General features: G+C 41.3%; 1 protein-coding gene across 3 annotated transcripts in view; it reads right to left on the bottom strand.

Moving 5' to 3' along the window:
* Window positions 1-19,889, bottom strand: part of cadm1b (cell adhesion molecule 1b) — a 687,646-nt gene extending 667,757 nt beyond the window's left edge. For all 3 annotated transcript variants that reach the window (XM_061878075.1, XM_061878076.1, XM_061878077.1), the window contains exon 1: window positions 19,751-19,889. In XM_061878075.1, the coding sequence (XP_061734059.1) occupies window positions 19,751-19,826 (76 nt within the window). In that variant the 5' untranslated portion in view covers window positions 19,827-19,889. The remainder of the gene's footprint in view (window positions 1-19,750) is intronic.
* Window positions 19,890-20,778: the final 889 nt, after the last annotated feature.

Raw genomic sequence — 20,778 nt, 5'->3', positions numbered from 1 at the left:
ATATTTCTTTGTTGAGTGAATTAGTGAATTATACTTATATAGCGCTTTTCTCTAGTGACTCAAAGCGCTTTACATAGTGAAACCCAATATCTAAGTTACATTTAAAGCAGTGTGGGTGGCACTGGGAGCACAAGGGTAAAGTGTCTTGCCCAGGGACACAACGGCAGTGACTAGGATGGGGGAAGCGGGAATCGAACATGCAACCCTCAAGTTGCTGGCACGACCACTCTACCAACCGAGCTATACCGCCCCTGTTGAGCACATCGGCACCCTGACAAGTCGTATTTGCAAAAAGAAAGTTGCGGTGCACAATTCTCATTTTGTTCATTTATATTTTTATTTTATTTTGTGTTGAAAATAAAATTAAGGACATTTAACAAATAAATTAAAAAATAAAGAAATTCTAGCGGCCCAGCCTCACCCAGACTCTGCATCCTGCGGCCCCCAGGTAAATTGAGTTTGAGACCCCTGCGCAAGAGAATGAGGAGCGTTTGAAACTCTGCACGTCAACATTTCGGCCGGTGCCACAGCCAACAAAATGCCCAAGCAACAATTTCCACATCAATACTGTGTAATAAGAAATTGTCTAAAACAGAAGGAGATACCGTCCGCAGATACCTACCACAGAGGTTCTCAACCTTTTTTCTGTGAAAAAATGTTTTAATTCAAGAACCCCCTAATAGGAGCTAAGCATTTTCGGTTGAGAATAAAAAGAGATAAAGAAGTAAAATACAGCACTATGTCATCAGTTTCCAATTTATTAAATTGTATAACAGTGCAAAAATAATGCTCATTTGTAGTGGTCTTTCTTGAACTATTTGGAAAAAAAGATATCAAAATAACTAAAAATGTGTTTAAAAATTAACAGGTGATTCAATTATAAATAAAGGTTTCTACACGTAGAAGTAATCATCAACTGAAAGTGCCCTCTTTGGGGATTGTAATAGAGATCCATCTGGATTCATCAACTTCATTCTAAACATTTCTTCACAAAAAAAAAAATCTTTAACATCAATATTTATGGAACATGTCCACAAAAAATCTAGCTGTCAACACTGAATATTGCATGGTTGGATTTCTTTTCACAGTTTATGAACTTACATTCACATTTTGTTGAAGTATTATTCAATAAATATATTTATAAAGGATTTTTGAATTGTTGCTATTTTTATAATATTTTTAAAAAATCTCACGTACCCCTTGGCATACCTTTAAGTACCCCCAGGGGTACGCGTACCCCCATTTGAGAACCACTGACGTAGATGACCATAGTAACTAATTAGATTACCATAGTAACTAGTAGGGCTGCGAATCTTTACAATAAAAAAATACATTTACTTGAACATTGATTTAAATTGTCAGGAAAGAAGAGGAAGGAATTTGAAAGGTAAAAAGGTATATGTGTTTAAAAATCCTAAAATCAATTTTAAGGTTGTATTTTTTCTCTAAAATTGTCTTTCTGAAAGTTATAAGAAGCAAAGTAAAAAATAAATGAATTTATTGAAACAAGTGAAGACCAAGTCTTTAAAATAGTTTTTTGGAATTTCAAATTCTATTTGAGTTTTGTCTCTCTTAGGATTAAAAATGTCAAGCAAGGCGAGACCAGCTTGCTAGTAAATAAATAAAATTTAAAAATAGAGGCAGCTCACTGGTAAGTGCTGCTTTTTTAGCTATTTTTAGAACAGGCCAGCGGGCGACTCATCTGGTCCTTACGGGCTACCTGGTGCCCGCGGGCACCGCCTTGGTGAACCCCTGGTGTAACTGTTCCAAATAAGCCAACGCCACAGACCACAGTGACGTCATCGCCGTGACGACAAGGCCATCTCAATGGGGGCTTGTGATTGCTCCATCAGCCGTGCTAATGCCACTTTCAAAGACCCGACCCCGGCATTTCCAGTTTTTTTCTGATTGTACTGTGGCCGCCCCGTCCAATCGGGTGAGAGCGCGTCGGTAAACAATGTGGCATTCATGCAATATCAACTCTTCCCCTCATTAAAAACAACAAAGTTCTGAATGGAGGCTTCTGTGGGTAGCAGCTTCAACCCACCCTTTCTCCTCATTTCAACACAGAAAGTTTGTCATTCAGACCTACTAAAGAAATGTTCATTTTGTTCACTTTTCAATTATTTACGACGTGATTGACAGACCGCGGCCGCACTTCTCCGACCTTGGAGGAGAGATTTGGAGTCTTTCAATAACTCAAATGATTACACAGTCATGGACTTACTTTTCTTCCCACCCGGGGCCCAATAATGGACGTATTTCTTTGCTGACTTCAGAACCTCATGTTCTTTATGAGCGGTGAGAAACCTTTGCTCGCCGACCGATTGCATTGGATTCTCGCAGATATTCAAACAAGTGATAATGTGGACATTTTTTATTAATTTTTTTTAGCCAACAAGAAAACAGAGCAGAAAGAGTAATGGAAACATGCCTAAATTACTCCTGACCACTTCGCCATCCGAGGTTCCCTTTAAATAATAAGATTAGTTACCGCCGCATTAAGTCGAGCCATGCAATATCTCGCAATGAGCGCGAGGCTTATTAAGTCGTTTAATGTAAATGTAATGAGCAATAAATTCAATTTCTTTAAATAGAAGGGCGAATTATTATTACAAATGATGTAGCAGGCTGATATAATGTACAGGCCACGCGTGGACACACACTATGAACCAGCCATTAAGTGCAGGATTATCATTATCCTGAAGCACTGCACTGGAATAAGATACTTTACGGAAGATGTGTGAATTATTACATTGACATAGGGATAATATATTGATATTTTTAGGCCATGTCGCGATACACGATATATATCTGCATATTTTGCCTTAACCTTGAACGAACACTTGATGCATATAATCACAGCAGTATGATGATTCTATGTGTCTACATTAAAGGCGAACATTATCACAATATCAAAAGGGTTAAAAACAATAAAAATCAGTTCCCAGTGGCTTGTTGTATTTTTTGAAGTTTTTTTCAAATTTTTACCGGTCCCGGAATATCCCTGAAAAAAGCTTTAAAGTGCTTGATTTTCGCTATTTGCGATGCGACTATCCATTTCCCTGTGACGTCACACAGTGCTGCCAATGTAAACAAACAACGGCGAATAGCACAGCAAGATATAGCGACATTAGCTCGGATTCAGACTCGGATTTCAGCGGCTTAAGCGATTCAACAGATTACGCATGTTTTGAAATGGATGGTTGGAGTATGAAAGTATTGAAGAAGAAACTGAAGCTATTGAGCGAATAGCTATTGACGCTATTCATAGCCATAGCATGGCCGAATAGCTGCGTTAGCATCGTCGGTAAAATGTGCGGACCAAACGATCGGGACTTTCGCATCTTTTGACACTGGAGCAACTTAAATCCGTCGATTGGTAAGTGTTTTTTTTCGAATTAAATGTGGGTGGAAGGAAACGTAATATAGTTGCAAATGCATCTGCAGGTTATCCATACATCTCTGTGCCATGTCTGCTTTAGCACCGCCGATAAATAGCATGTTAGCATCGATTAGCGTAGCATGTTAGCATCGATTATCTGGCAGTCACGCCGCGACCAAATATGTCTGATTAGCACATAAGTCAACAGCAACAAAACTCACCTTTGTGATTTCGTTGACTTTATAGTTGCAAATGCATCTGCAGGTTATCCATACATCTCTGTGCCATGTCTGCCTTAGCATCGCCGGTAAAATGTGGAAACACTTTGGTACATTCAATGGGGGTCTGGCGGCAGACACTTTGGCATTTTCGGGCCGGTGGTGCAACTTGAATCCCTCCCTGTTAGTGTTGTTACACCCTCCGACAACACACCGACGAGGCATGATGTCTCCAAGGTTCCAAAAAATAGTCAAAAAAACGGAAAATAACAGAGCTGAGACCCGGTGTTTGTAATGTGTTGAAAATGAAAATGGCGGCTGTATTACCTCGGCGACGTCACATTCTGACGTCATCGCCTCCAGTGCGATAAACAGAAAGGCGTTTAATTCGCCAAAATTCACCCATTTAGAGTTCGGAAATCGGTTAAAAAAATATATGGTCTTTTTTCTGCACCATCAAGGTATATATTGACGCTTACATAGGTCTGGTGATAATGTTCCCCTTTAACCTTGAATGAACACTTGATGCATATAATCACAGCAGTATGATGATTCTATGTGTCTACATTAAAACATTCTTTTTCATATTGCATTAATATATGCTACTTTCATACTAAGTTGATTTAGCAAAAGTGTATTAAACAGTTATTAAGCAGTGGCACAAACATTCATATCATTTCCAAAACAGAAAGTGCAAGATTGTCAGAGACATTTTAAAACAAGCTGTTAGTGCACTTTTGTGCATGATGTCACTAAGATGACATATCAAAACAACACTAAATTAAAGTGCAATTTTTGTACAGAACGCCACTACAAGAGTTTAAAACATATAAAGTGCACTTTGGTGCATGATGTCACTAAGATAACATATAAAAACACTAAATTAAAGTACACTTTTTGTACAGAACGCCACTGCAATAGTTTAAAGTGCACTTTTGTGCATGATGTTGAATACAAATACAAAAACTGTTAAATACAAATGAGCTGCATAATAGAAAATCAAACAGTGTATGTCCTCTGTGTGGTAGGTAACTGCGGATGGTATCTCCTCCTGTTTTAGACTATTTTTTTAAACAGTATTTTAGTTTTTCTGAGGTTGAAAGTTTGTTTCAAGTGAAGTGAAGTAAATTATATTTATATAGCGCTTTTTCTCTAGTGACTCAAAGCGCTTTACATAGTGAAACCCAATATCTAATTTTTACATTTAAACCGGTGTGGGTGGCACTGGGAGCAGGTGGGTAAAGTGTCTTGCCCAAGGACACAACGGCAGTGACTAGGAGGGCGGAAGCGGGGATCGAACCTGCAACCCTCAAGTTGCTGGCACGGCCGCTCTACCAACCGAGCTATACCACCATCTTTAATTTGTTCATTTCTTCTGTTATTATTTGTATTAGCTTCTGTGTGTTCTATTGAACAAACCACTGTTGTATCATCCGCAAATACTAACTTTAAGCCGTTTGTAATTTTACAAATGTCATTTATATTGAGATTAAACAATTTTGGTCCCCAGTATTGATCCCTGTGGTACGCCACAGGATATATACTTAGTGTTGTGTATTTATTGGAAAAAAGAATAATGAAAGTTACCAATTTTTGTTTATTTAAACAATATTCCCCAAAATTTTGCATTGAGGCCACAAAATTTGCATTATCTGATTAATTGAGAAAAAAAAAACTCATTGATAAATTACCCGATTACTAAAACAACGAATAGTTGCACCTCAAAAATTAACAAACAACCAGATCAAAATAAAAGACGGACATAAGATGCTTTGTCTTCAGGGGAAAAAAAGTATTGAGATTGAGAGAACCACTTCTCCCTATGCCAGTCAGAGCTTTTCTTCCTATCACTCACCAGTGACCTGGAGAAATCCAGCATTGACACAGAGAGCCGCTGGGGGGAAAAAAGAGTCTAAGGTATAGCAAGTTCGTATGGAGGCGGAGTTATGGCGCTTGTTAGACGATAATGCTGATCAATGAAGCAGAGTCATCAAATAACTTTTGTTTCAAAACAAAAACAAAAGTAATCTTATTTTCAGTAAAGTCTCAAGGTTTAATTGTGTGATGCATTTCCAGAAATATCCATCCATTTACTACCACTTGTCCCTTATGGGATCTCGAGGGGGGCTGGAGGCTCTCTCTAAAAAAAACCTACTCCAAATGGATAGTGTAGAGCAGTGGTCCCCAACCGTACCTCCATTTGAGAACCACCAGTCTATGGTATATCATTTAAATATCAGGGGTTCTTAACCTTATTGACCCCGGGGCCTAACATTTCCACTATAGAGGGGCCCAGGACCCACTCAAATATTAGCTCTTAATTAGTAATCTCACCTGTGATTTGAATCATATTCTGTAGTCACTGTCTCTCAAACCTAATTACAGTTAAACAGGATAAAGCGTGCCGAGTTATATGAAACCATGTGTTAATTACAAATCAATCAATCAATCAATCAATGTTTACTTATATAGCCCTAAATCACTAGTGTCTCAAAGGGCTGCACAAACCACTATGACATCCTTGGTAGGCCCACATAAGGGCAAGGAAAACTCACACCCAGTGGGACGTCGGTGAAAATGATGACTATGAGAACCTTGGAGAGGAGGAAAGCAATGGATGTCGAGCGGGTCTAACATGATACTGTAAAAGTTCAATCCATAATGGATCCAACACAGTCGCAAGAGTCCAGTCCAAAGCGGATCCAACACAGCAGCGAGAGTCCCGTTCACAGCGGAGCCAGCAGGAAAACATCATAGTAAGCACCTCAAACGATTTATATTTCTCATTTATGTTAGGACTAAGGTTAAAGTTTTCGTTGTATATTAGTGCGACCCCCCCACCCCTTTTCAGAGGACGGGCAATATGCGCATGTGTAAAGTTAGGAGGACATGCCTCGTTTAGCGCAAAAAAGTCGTTTGGTTTAAGCCAGGTTTCGCTGAGACCGATGACGTTAAGATTGTTGTCTCTGATGATATCATTAACTAACAACGTTTTGGGAGACAATGATCTTATGTTTAAAAAACCTATATTATATGTAGTGGGCTGTTTTAGGGAATTTTTGATCAAATTATCCGTAGTAGAAATATTAATAATGTTGTGTTTATTATGCCCAGTGCATTTAATATAATTACGACCATATCTAGGAATTGATACGACAGGAATTTTCCGATTGTTTGTTTGTTGCTTTGATAAACTACACGCATCATGGTTAGCCACCTCAGTAAAACACATGTCCAACTCTGAAACACTCAAAGCAGAAAAAACTTGTTCTAATTTAACTGACTCCTTACCCAGACCAGTAGTCTCGCATCTTCCATTTAAATCCGGCTTCAGGATGGAGGTAAGTGGTGTACTTTGGGGAATAGCCTTCCGCTTTGTTTTTAGCCCCGCTCGGCATCCGCGTTTCCGATCACACCGCTGGCGTCTGCTCCGTAGACGGCCCCCGCTGCTACTATACTCCCCTGCTTCACAGGCCGCTGGATGTAGCCGTCGACGTATTCCCGTGCTAGTTAGCAGGTCTAGCACGCACGCGTCTATCAGTCCAAAACGGCCCGATATGTGCACACCCAGAAGTGTCTGGCGGTCGTACGTGATCACGGAGTGACCACGATGTGAGCCAGCCATAAAGTTTGTAGAATTGTCCGGTATTTCTGCCAAATGTTCCATATTTAGGAGGAGCTCCTCAATGTCGCAGCCCTTCCGGGCGCCGCCATCTTGGAAAAATCAATAGTAAATAATCAATAAATGTTTTATTAATATTGAAAATATTATGCTAATATAAATTAATTCAAACTGATGTAATCATTTAACAACACTAATAGTATACATATGGCTCTTAAGTAAACTGTCGATAAAAGTGCAAATCAAATTTCAGCTTCACCCCTTTAGTCATATTTTTTTGCGCTGAAGAAAATTCCTCATGACTTATTCTGTTTGAGATTGTCATTACTGCCACAAGTGGTGAAAAGGTGTATTACAACCGAGTACCAATGCAGTCCATATGGACCATAGCAGAGAAACAGGGTTTTTTTCAGCAGCACTCTAGGGGGCAATCGCGACCCAAAAATGGGCCCAGGCCCTATGGTTAAGAAACACTGATTTATATACTGTATTTTACGGATCATAGGGCGCACCAAATTATTAGGCACACTGCCAATGAGCGGGTCTAGTCAGGTCTATTTTCATTCAAAAGGCACACCGGATTATAAGGCGCATTAAAATGGGTCATTTTATAATTGTATTTTTCTACATTTAAAATATTTCCTTGTGGTCTACATAGCATGTAATGGTGGTGTGACGGAAGTCAGCAGCAGGGGAGTAGATTGCCCAGCTGGGATTTGTTATCTAATCAACTGTCGCCCTTATTAGCAGCAGGCGGAGCGAGAGACGTGGTTGGGAGTTGCTGGTGAACAGAGGCATGAGAGCGAGAGACATTTTGCTGGAAAGCAAAACCACACTGCTTTTGAAAATAAAGACTTTTTACCTCCGTCTTCCGGGCTAACGAAGAATTTTGTGTCAGAAGAACCCACAGGAGTGAAGTGAAGTGAATTATATTTATATAGCGCTTTTCTCTAGTGACTCAAAGCGCTTTACATAGTGAAACCCAATATCTAAGTTACATTTAAACCAGTGTGGGTGGCACTGGGAGCAGGTGGGTAAAGTGTCTATGCCAGTGTCTATGCCACCCCAGGAGGGCAACCTTCACAAGTGGTTCTTTGGTCAAAATGTTGCATAGATGATGTTTTATACATCATCTTAAAGTCACTTTCTGACAGTCGCTTCAGGATGCGCGGTTTTGTGGGCGATCTTATTTAAGTGGCTCACAGTCGACAGTGTCTTCTCCCCGTCATCTTTGTTGCAGCGGTGTAGCGTGCAAGGACGGAAGCGGAAGAAGTGTCAAAATATGGCGCTAACTGTTTTAATGACATTCACACTTTACTTCAATCAATAACAGAGCAGCATCTCCTCATCAGTGGATCAATAATGCAACAAATGTGAAAAAACGTTCGACCAGAACTCTCTAATAATTAAAGTTCATTGGGTGAATAATGTACACTCACTACACCGGTATGTTTTAGCGCTTTCATGGCGAGTTTAATGACAGATGTTAGTAAGAACTCTACACTACTTTATATTAGAAATTGCAAGAGTGGAGGAAGAATGTCCCGTAACAAGAAGATAGAGAAAAATAAGAAGTTTATCAACTATGGTGTCAGTATGGACTACAAAGGCGGATGTGCGCACATTTTCAGGAATTATGCAGATCAGCAGGTACCAGAAGGTAAGAAAAGTTGCTTTTGCATAATATTGCCAAACAAAACGCCAGATAATATGTCTTACCTTATACACACACCATAATAATACTCCGATGTTGAAGCACAGTACAATCTATCAAGCAGTGTGGCTTCATAGCTTACCAAAGTCGTACTAAAACATTTTGATAGATTTTTGAGTGCCGTGTGTAATGTTCTATATTTTCGATGGAACATAACATTTCTATGTTGTTTACTTGAGTCATATTGCAGGCTACAGGTATCTCTTATGTGTGACTGCCATCTACTGGTCACAATTTAATCAATCATTCAAAGTTTATTTATACAGCCCTAAATCACGAGTGTCTCAAAGGGCTGCACAAGCCACAATGACATCCTTGGCTCAGATCCCACATCAGGGCAAGAAAAAACTCAACCCAATGGGCTACAATGAGAAATCTTGGGGGGGTACGCAGATGTGGGGACCCCCTTGGGCCACCGTTGCAAATGGACGTCGAGTGGATGTAGTTAATAGTGTGAGAGTCCAGTCCATAGTGGATCTAATATAATAGTGTGAGAGTCCAGTCCATTGTGGATCTAACATAATTGTGAGACACCAGTCCATAGTGGATCTAACATAATAGTGTGAGAGTCCAGTCCATAGTGGATCTAACATAATAGTGAGAGTCCATTCCATAGTGGAGCTAACATAATATAGGGAGAGTCCAGTTCATAGTGGATCTAACATAATAGTGGGAGTCCAGTCCATAGTGGATCTAACATAATAGTGTGAAAGTCCAGTCCATAGTGGATCCAACATAATAATGTGAGAGTCCAGTCCATAGTGGAGCTAACATAATATAGGGAGAGTCCAGTTCATAGTGGATCTAACATAATAGTGGGAGTCCAGTCCATAGTGGATCTAACATAATAGTGTGAAAGTCCAGTCCATAGTGGATCCAACATAATAATGTGAGAGTCCAGTCCATAGTGGATCTAACATAATAATGCGAGAGTCCAGTCCTTAGTGGATCTAACATAATAATGTGAGAGTCCAGTCCATAGTGGATCTAACATAATAGTGTGAGAGTCCAGTCGATAGTGGATCTAGCATAATATTGAGAGAGTCCAGTCCATCGTGGATCTAGCATAATATTGAGAGAGTACAGTCCATGGTGGATCTAACATAATAGTGTAAGAGTCCAGTCCATCTTGGAATTAGCATAATATTGTGAGAGTCCAGTCCATAGTGGATCAACATAATATTGTGAGAGTCCAGTCCATAGTGGATCTAACATAATAGTGAGAGTCCAGTCCATAGTGGATCTAACATATTAGTGTGAGAGTCCAGTCCATCGTGGATCTAGCATAGTATTGTGAGAGTCCAGTCCATAGTGGATCTAACATAATAGTGTGAGAGTCCAGTCCATAGTGGATATAACATAATAGTGAGAGTCCAGTCCATAGTGGATATAACATAATAGTGTGTGAGTCCAGTCCATAGTGGATCTAACATAATAGTGAGAGAGTCCAGTCCATAGTGGATCTAGTTCAGAGTGTGAGAGTCCAGTCCATAGTGGATCTAGTTCAGAGTGTGATAGTCCAGTCCATAGTGGATCTAGCAAAATATTGTGAGAGTCCAGTCCATGGTGGATCTAACATAATAGTGAGAGTCCAGTCCATAGTGGATCTAACATAATAGTGAGAGTCCAGTCCATAGTGGATCTAACATAATAGTGAGAGTCCAGTCCATAGTGGGGTCAGCAGGAGATCATCTTGAGTGGCGACAAGTCAGCAGCGCTACTTTTGAGATTGGTAAACTCAACCAAAAGTATTCCGTACATTATGTGCACCGTATAATATGCACTATCGAGTTTTGAGAAAAAGAAAGGATTTTAATTGCGCCTTATAGTCTGAAAAATACGATAGTCTATATATCGTGCAAGCTTACTTTGACCCCATCCTAAAATAACACTTTGCTTTGAACATAGAACAATTGTGAAATAGACAACTCAGGTGGAATGAACATTCCACAGATTTAACCTTTGATCAACAATTTGAAATCAATATGTTTGCTGTTCAGAGAAGGTTTGAAGAGGATCAGTTATCAACTACAAACATGCCCTGATAGGCTCTGAGGGCCCCAGCACCGTCATCTTATACAGCGTAGCCCAAATATACTGACAGCGATATCCCGACACTGGTATGACCACCGGGGGAATAAAACGGAGGCAAAAGAACATTCTGTATAACAGCAAGAGACAGACATCCATTGAGGGAGAAGCTCGCAGATCTCAAAGCTCGGACATCTCCGATCACTCACGCTGGCAAACTGCTGCCAGGTGAGGGCCCCCGCCCGCAACAACTGTATGTTTCCTTTTGTTTCTCTTCCACGCCGTCCTCTCGCAGCGCCCGCGGCCTCCCTGACAGCTCGCATTGATCCACTTCACCATTGCTCAGGCCTGACGAATGGCTTCAAACCTGCAATAAGTGGGCAACCTTTCTCACAGAGGCCCACGTCTAATATGCCACGGCGGGGCCGGGGCCCCCCCATCCCCCCCGGGGCAGGTGACGTGAGGAGATAAACAGCGGCGGGCGGGTCCTTTGTTCGTATGCAACGTTTCAGCATGTTGTAACAGGATGTTCAGTCGACGCGGCAACAATATTTCCCCAGATGATATCAACGTGATTGCAATAATCTCAAATTAAGCGCTCTTTACAATATGTTGCTGCGATAATCCAGCAGGAAGCTGGTTATTTACCCTTAAAGTCCTACTGAAAGCCACTACTACCCACCACGCAGTCTTATAGTTTATATATCAATGATGAAATATTAACATTGCAACACATGCCAATACGGCCTTTTTAGTTTACTAAATTAGTTTGATGTTTCCCTCTTACACACATGTAAGAGGGATGTGTACTATGGCTATGAGTTGTTGTTTTTTTTGTTTTTTCCCTTGGCCTCAGTCTGCACCCCCACTCCAGGGCCCAGGCTAAGACCGATTTTTTTTAAATTTTATTTTAATATTCTATTCTTTTCTCCCCCCCCGTTTACCTGTATGTCATCTTTTTTTTGTAAGGGGCGCTGGAAGCCGGCAGACCCGTCAGCGATCCTGTTCTGTCCCCCTGTAATGTTTGTCTGATCTTGAATGGGATTGTGCTGAAAATTGTAATTTTCCTGAAGGAGCTCTCCTGACGGAATAAATAAAGTACTATCTAATCTAATCTAATCTAATCTAATCTAAATTACAATTTTAAATTTCCCGGGAATTTCGTCTTGGAAACGTCGTGTAATGATGACGTGTACGCAAGACGTCACGGGTTTTTGGGAAGTATGAGCGCTGCGCACACACACAGCTAAAAGTCGTCTGCTTTAACGGCATAATTATACAGTATTTTGGACATCTGTGGTGCTGAATCATTTTTTGCAATTTGTTCAATTAATAATGGAGAAGCCAAAGTAGAAAGATGGAGTTAGGAAGCTTTAGCCTTTAGCCACACAAACACACGGTGATTCCTTGTTTAAAATTCCTGAAGGTGAAACTTTCCTATGGAACAGAGCGCGGTCAAGCCAACATGGATCCCTACCACATGTCAACCAGCAAGTTTCGGTGAGAAAATTGTGGTTAAAAAGTCAGTTCTTACTGGAGAAAAGCTGAGCTTGTGCCGTCCATAAATCTGCCGTCGACTCCCCTGAGACACTGCGCGTCAACACACCCGTGGAGACACCCTTCCGACTATCAGGTACTATTTAACTCACTAAAATGGTAAATGGGTTACTCTTGTATAGCGCGTTTCTACCTTCAAGGTACTCAAAGCGCTTTGACACTATTTCCACATTCACCCATACACACACACACACATTCACACACTGATGGCGGTAGCTGCCATGCAAGGCCCTAACCACGAACCATCAGGAGCAAGGGTGAAGTGTCTTGCTCAAGGACACGACGGACATGACGAAGTTGGTAGAAGGTGGGGATTGAACCAGGAACCCTCAGGTTGCTGGCCCAGCCACTCTCCCAACCACGCCACGCCGTCCCCAGCAACACAATAGAAAGATAAGGGATTTCCCAGAATTATCCTAGTAAATGTGTCTAAAAACATCGGAATCTGTCCCAATGCAATCGCGTTTGTTTGTTTTTTTCTAGTCTGTCGCTGTCAATATCCTCAAACACGAATCTATGTGAATATGTGAGGAGACCCCACACGGGTGACGTCATTGTCTGCGACTTCCGGTAGAGGCTTTTCTCTTAGCACCGAAAGTTGCAAACTTTATCGTGGATGTTCTCTACTAAATCCTTTCAGCAAAAATATAGCAATATCGCGAAATGATCAAGTATGACACATAGAATGGACCTGCTATCCCCGTTTCAATAAGAAAATCTCATTTCAGTAGGCCTTTGAACACACGTACTGGATTAGCACCAAACAATGCAATGCATTCCACCAAAAGACGCCATCATCTCTCCCATGCCGCAAACGAGCGTACACAATGCAATATTCTATTTGTCTATGAGGTTAATTGCATTATTGTGGGGGCGGGGGGGTGAGACAATGTTCCAATTCAACACAGCCTCCGTAATGCAATCAGCACTTGTGAAATAAATATAAGACTTGAGTAGTGAGCAGCCGGGGAAAACAATTGCAGGACACTTCATTAGGTGCACCTGCAAATGTATGTTACAGGTGTCAAACTCAAGGCCCGCGGGACGGATTTGGTTACCCTCGAAAGCCTGGAAACAATATGTATCAATAAAGTGCTGTAAATTTTTTTACTCAATGTATTCTTTCTACAAACCCCGTTTCCATCTGAGTTGGAAAATTGTGTTAGATGTAAATATAAACAGAATACAATGATTTGCAAATCCTTTTCAACCCATATTCAGTTGAATATGCTACAAAGACAACATATTGATGTTCAAACTCATAAACACTTTTTTTTTGCAAATAATCATTAACTTTAGAATTTGATGCCAGCAACACGTGACAAAGATGTTGGGAAAGGTGGCAATAAATACTGATAAAGTTGAGGAATGCTCATCAAACACTTATTTGGAACGTCCCACAGGTGTGCAGGCTAATTGGAAACAGGTGGGTGCCATGATTGGGTATAAAAACAGCTTCCCAAAAAATGCTCAGTCTTTCACAAGAAAGGATGGGGCGAGGTACACCCCTTTGTCCACAACTGCATTAGCAAATAGTCAAACAGTTTCAGAAAAACGTTTCTCAAAGTGCAATTGCAAGAAATTTAGGGATTTCAACATCTATGGTCCATAATATCATTAAAAGGTTCAGAAAATATGGAGAAATCACTCCACTTAAGCAGCATGGCCGGAAACCAACATTGAATGACCGTGACCTTTGATCCTTCAGACGGCACTGTATCAAAAACCGACAATCTCTAAAGGATATCACCACATGGGCTCAGGAACACTTCAGAAAACCACTGTCACTAAATACAGTTGGTCGCTACATCTGAAAGTGCACGTTAAAGCTCTACTATGCAAAGCGAAAGCCATCTTTCAACAACATCCAGAAACGCCGCCGGCTTCTCTGGGCCCGAGATCATCTAAGATGGACTGATGCAAAGTGGAAAGTGTTCTGTGGTCTGACGAGTCCACATTTCAAATTGTTTTTGGAAATATTCCACATCGTGTTATCCAGACAAAAGGGGAAGCGAACCATCCAGACTGTTATCGACGCAAAGTTCAAAAGCCAGGATCTGTGATGGTATGGGGGTGCATTAGTGCCCAAGGCATGGGTAACTTACACATCTGTCAGGGCACCATTAATGCTGAAAGGTACATGCAGGTTTTGGAACAACATATCCTGCCATCTAAGAGCAGTCTTTTTCATGGACACCCCTGCTTATTTCAGCAAGACAATGGCAAGCCACATTCAACACGTGTTACAACCGCGTGGCTTCGTAAAAAAAGAGTGAGGGTAAAATACGACAGCGGAGACCCCGGACTGTTGAACGACTGAAGCTCTACATAAAACAAGAATGGGAAAGAATTCCACTTTCAAAGCTTCAACAATTAGTTTCCTCAGTTCCCAAACATTTGAGTGTTGTTAAAAGAAAAGGTGATGTAACACAGTGGTGAACATGCCCTTTCCCAACTACTTTGGCACGTCTTGCAACCATAAAATTCTAAGTTAATTTTTCTTCCATCCATCCATTTGCTACTGCCACCTCATCGCAGTAAGTTAATTATTTGGAAAAAAAAAAAAAAACATCAAATATCTTGTCTTTGTAATGCATTCAATTGAATATGGGTTGAAAATTATTTGCAAATCATTGTATTCCGTTTATATTTACATCTAACACAATTTCCCAACTCATATGGAAACGGGGTTTGTATTTTGGGCGAAAACAAATATATGTGCTCCATATTACAGCAAACTTAAATATTGTCTGATTATGCAAAATATATATTATCAAACATTCAAACCATTTTTTTAATAGAAACACTTATAAAGGAAAATAAATGAGCTAAAATATACCCACAAACGAGGCATAATGATGCAATATGTACATACAGCTAGTCTAAATAGCATTTTGGCATCGATTAGCTTGCAGTCATGCCTGATAAGCACACCAGAAAATCAATAAAATCATCTTGGTGCATTCACGCACAGCATAAAACATTTGGTGGACAAAATGAGACAACGAAGGAGTGGCATAAAACACGTGTTTGTGGCAGCATCGGAACAAGTTGTACATGTAAACAAACTACGATGAGTTCAAGGATTGCTGAAATTAGTAAGACATGCTAGCCAAATACTCTCATCAGTGAAGCATGTTTAATCTAAACAGTGGGATTTGTAACAATTATAAATGCTTGTATCATGTTTGTTCTCCTACAGAAAATAGATTAAAACAAAATATATATTTTCTCTATCTTTTTCCATTGTCACACATCTCTGAAAATGGTACAGGGCGGCGCTAAAGAGCCATGAGTTGCTGACCCCCGGGTTAGATGCAATGGAAGTGGTGCGTTAGATCAAATCAGAAAAGCCAAAAATACTAGAACCAAGATGTGGACTCAGCAGTACACGCCATACACACATTGTGTGTATCACACAACACAGTAAACACAAACCTAATATTGTGATCAGCTGGTGCATACGTTTGGTTTCCCTATACCTTTCCTGAGGACCCGTTGACTTTTCTCAGCAACCTTCCAGCCAGTGACGACCCCAGAAGAGTGAAATTCATCAACATCGCATATAATAAGTGTTGCTGGTCATTTGCTTATTCATTTATTTGTACAAGGCAAGAAGGGACAATAACAACAACAACACACAGCAAGCTGTGAGGGACTGAACCCTGCAGCATGCTGACATTTGAACTGTTACACATGTGTCAGTAATGTCAGCAGGAGGGAGGTAACACACACACACACACACACACACACACACACTTGTATTTGTTGCCTTCTTGAGACCGCCAAAAAATGCATACATTGTAAATATAAAAAAAGGTAGGCTTTTAGTTATTTGTTTCTTTTTGAATTGTTTGTAACTGGTTTTTAATCTACATTATTTACTCCAAGTTATTACAGTATGTTTCTACATACATGTTTTTATTTTTTTCATTAATTATGGCCAAAGGGGGTCAATTTCTAACATACACACTTGTTATTTCATATGTTGACCGGAGGGGGAGCGCTACAAATTTTTACAACACAATTGTTATTTCAAATGTTGACCAGAGGGGGAGCACTTTTACAACCGACACACAGTCAATTTGAAAAACCCCTCCTTTCTGATAGATTCCACCAGCAGGGGTGCAAATGAGATCTCTATTTTTCGTTTATTTTTGTAATGAGCTAAAAGGCTGATGACAAAAGGAGTCACAGAACACAGACGGCCCCTGTGCTGCACTTTGGGCAACCCAGCTGTCGAAGCTAACTGTTAATGGCCACTATAGTCTTAGTACTGTAGTGTATTTGTTCAGTCTATGGTCACATATGGGACGCCGATTGTCTTATGCCAGCGCCGGAAGTCGTAAAATCAGCTGTTCACCTGGCGAGCTTTTTTCGGGATTGAATAGGGAAGTCCTTCTTTAGCTCCCGTCTTGTTCTATCTTTGCACCTGTCAATGTTTACCTTTGTATGCACATTAAATCCACAACAAAAATCCTGACTTTGGAGCAATGTTCACGGACTCTCTTATTTGGCTCTCAGTTGGATGCAATGGTTTTCCATATTGGGCAGCCCGGTGGAACAGGGGTTAGTGCACGTGCCTCACAATATTTGTAACAGGGAAGTCCTTTAGCTGCTGTCTTGTTCTATCATATATTTTTGCCTTTGCACCCATCAATGTATACTTTTGTACGCACATTAAATCAACATTGGCCCCAGTGTGTGATTGTGAGTGTGAATTTTGTCTGTCTGTGTTGGGCCTGCGATGAGGTGGCGACTTGTCCAGGTTGTACCGCGCCTTCCGCCCGATTGTAACCGAGATAGGCTCCAGCGCCCCCCGCGACCCCGAAGGGAATAAGCGGTAGAAAATGGATAGATGGATGGATTAAATCAACAAAAAAATCCTAACTTTGGAGCAACGTTCACAGACTCTAGTATTTGCCTCTCTATTCGATCCAATGGTTTTCCGTATTGGGCAGCACGGTGGTCCAGGGGTTAGTGCATGTGCCTCACAATACTTTTTATAGGGATATCCTTCTTTAGCTGCCGTCTTGTTCTATCATGTATATCTGCCTTTGCACTTGTCAATGTTTACTTTTGTACGCACATTAAATCAACAAAAAAAAATCCCGACTTTGGAGCAATGTTCACAGACTCTAGTATTTGGCTCTCTATTGGATGCTATGGTTTTCCATATTGGGCCGCACGGTGTCACAGGGGTTAATGCATGTGCCTCACAATACTTGTAATAGGGAAGTTCTTTAGCTACAGTCTCGTTCTATCATACATTTTTGCCTTCGCGCCTGTCAATGTTTAATTTTGTACGCATATTAAATCAACAAAAAAAATCCTGACTTTGGAGCAATGTTCACAGAATCTAGTATTTGGCTCTCTATTGGATGCAATGGTTTTCCGTATTGGGCAGCACAGTGGCACAGGAGTTAATGCATGTGCCTCACAATACTTGTAATAGGGAAGTTATTTAGCTACTGTCTCGTTCTATCATATATTTTTGCCTTCGCGCCTGTCAATGTTTACTTTTGTATGCATATTAAATCAACAAAAAGGAAATAAGCGGTAGAAAATGGATAGATGGATGGATTAAATCAACAACGAAAAAATCCTGACTTTGGATCAATGTTCACAGACTCTAGTATTTGGCTCTCTATTGGATGCAATGGTTTTCCGTATTGGGCAGCACAGTGGCACAGGAGTTAGTGCATGTGCCTCACAATACTTGTTATAGGGAAGTCCTTCTTTAGCTGCCGTCTTGTTCTATCATGTATTTCTGCCTTTGCACCTGTCGATGTTTACTTTTTCATGCACATTAAATCAACAAAAAAAATCCTGACTTTGGAGCAATGTTCACAGACTCTATTATTTGGCTCTCTATTGGATGCTATGGTTTTCCATATTGGGCAGCACGGTGCCACAGGGGTTAATGCATGTGCCTCACAATACTTGTTATAGGGAAGTTCTTTAGCTACCGTCTCGTTCCATCATGTATTTTTGCCTTCGCGCCTCTCAACGTTTACTTTTGTACGCATATTAAATCAACAAAAAAAAATCCTGACTTTGGAGCAATGTTCACAGACTGTAGTATTTGGCTCACTATTGGATGCTATGGTTAACGTATTGGGTAGCACGGTGGCACAGGACTTAGTGCATGTTCCTCACAATACAAAGTTTCTGAGTAGTCCCGAGTTCAATCCCGGGCTCGGGATCTTTCTGTGCGGAGTTTGCATGTTCTCTCCGTGACTGCGCGGGTTCCCCTCACACCCCCAAAAACATGCACCTGGGGATAGGTTGATTGGCAACACTAAATTGGTCCCTCGTGTGTGAATGTTGTTTGTTTATTTGTGTTAGCCCTGCGATGAGGTGGCGACTTGTCCAGGGTGTACACCGCCTTCCGCCCAAATGCAGCTGAGATAGGCTCCAGCACCCCCCGCGACCCCGAAAGGGACAAGCGGTAGAAAATGGATGGATGGATGGTTTTACGTATGATTTATGTCCTAACTTGTTCACTGGTCCTCATATGGAAGGTAATTTTCCTTGTTGATGTCTCAAGAAGGGCAGAAATACAAGCACACACACACACGCACACACACACACACACACACACACACACACACACACACACACACACACACGTTGACTGACACCGAGGTCTTTGCTGGGAAATGATCAGTAAGCGAGAGTGCACACTGATTTACTGATTCATGCACAGACATGTCAGATGTACACACACACACTCTCTCCAAGAGGACATGAGAGCTGCATTGCGTGTTCGTGCTTTTTTTTTTTTTTTTTTTTTTACTCCAAAACATTCGCAGTCATGCTAATATGTTAACCCTGCAAGTTTAAAAATCGTGCATTACTGCATTTTGCTGGACGTTCACTTGACGTAATGCAGCGCTACTTTATTGCTGCCTGTGCAATTGTGCGGCACTTTCTTGATGTGGATATATACATACATACATACATATATATTTATATAAAGACCAAAACACCGATTCAACCACAACGTACAAGCTTGACACCGGCGCCGAATTGACGGCCGTAGTGCGTCATTGCGCGTGACACGTGCGGCCGCTCAGTTGCGCACTCGCGTCGCCGCCTGCGCGGGAGCGAAGGAGATCGACGCTGAAACGCGAGGGGAGTCTGGTGCGCGCGGCCCGACAACTTGCGCGCGCACAACCGCTCAAACACACAGGCGTTGGAAGAGCGTGCAGCAAACTTACCTTTCAGGAGAAACGCCGTCGAAATGACGAGGAGGGAGAGAGAGCGCGCCAGAGATCCGCTTGCCGTGCTCGCCATGGTGGACACCTGCTGGAGACTGGCGGAGCTGGATCACCTACAGTCGGCCATGGGTGGAAGTGTGCACCCGGGAAGAGAGAGAGAGAGAGAGGGGAGGAGGAAAGAGGAGGGATCAAATAATCTGCTATCCTCAAGCAGCATCCCTCAATGATGTAGCTCTGCATTAAAGTCCTACTTAAACCCACTACTGTTAGTATTTCATCAATGATGAAATATTAACATTGCAACACATGCCAATACGGCCTTTTTAGTTTACTAAATTACAATTTTTAATTTCCCGGGAGCTTCGTCTTGGAAACGTCGTGTAATGATGACGCGTACGCAAGACGTCACGGGTTTTTAGGAAGTATGAGCGCTGCACACACACACAGCTAAAAGTAATCTGCTTTAACGGCATAATTACACAGTATTTTGGACATCTGTGTTGCTGAATCTTTTGCAATTTGTTCAATTAATATTGGAGAAGTCACAGTAGAAAGATGGAGTTGGGAAGCTTTAGCCTGTAGCCACACAAACCACCAGCAGGGGTGCAAATGAGATCTCTATTTTGTATTTGTTGCCTTCAATGTATACTTTTGTACGCACATTAAATCAACATTGGCCCCAGTGTGTGATTGTGAGTGTGAATTTTGTCTGTCTGTGTTGGGCCTGCGATGAGGTGGCGACTTGTCCAGGTTGTACCGCGCCTTCCGCCCGATTGTAACCGAGATAGGCTCCAGCGCCCCCCGCGACCCCGAAGGGAATAAGCGGTAGAAAATGGATAGATGGATGGATTAAATCAACAAAAAAATCCTAACTTTGGAGCAACGTTCACAGACTCTAGTATTTGCCTCTCTATTCGATCCAATGGTTTTCCGTATTGGGCAGCACGGTGGTCCAGGGGTTAGTGCATGTGCCTCACAATACTTTTTATAGGGATATCCTTCTGTTGGAAAAACCATGAGTCCAGTCT

Source organism: Nerophis ophidion, linkage group LG18 (assembly GCF_033978795.1).
Source record: "Nerophis ophidion isolate RoL-2023_Sa linkage group LG18, RoL_Noph_v1.0, whole genome shotgun sequence".
NCBI classification, from domain to species: Eukaryota; Metazoa; Chordata; class Actinopteri; order Syngnathiformes; family Syngnathidae; genus Nerophis; species Nerophis ophidion.
Note: the sequence above shows the minus strand (reverse complement) of the source record. Positions and strands in the feature narration are given on the sequence as shown.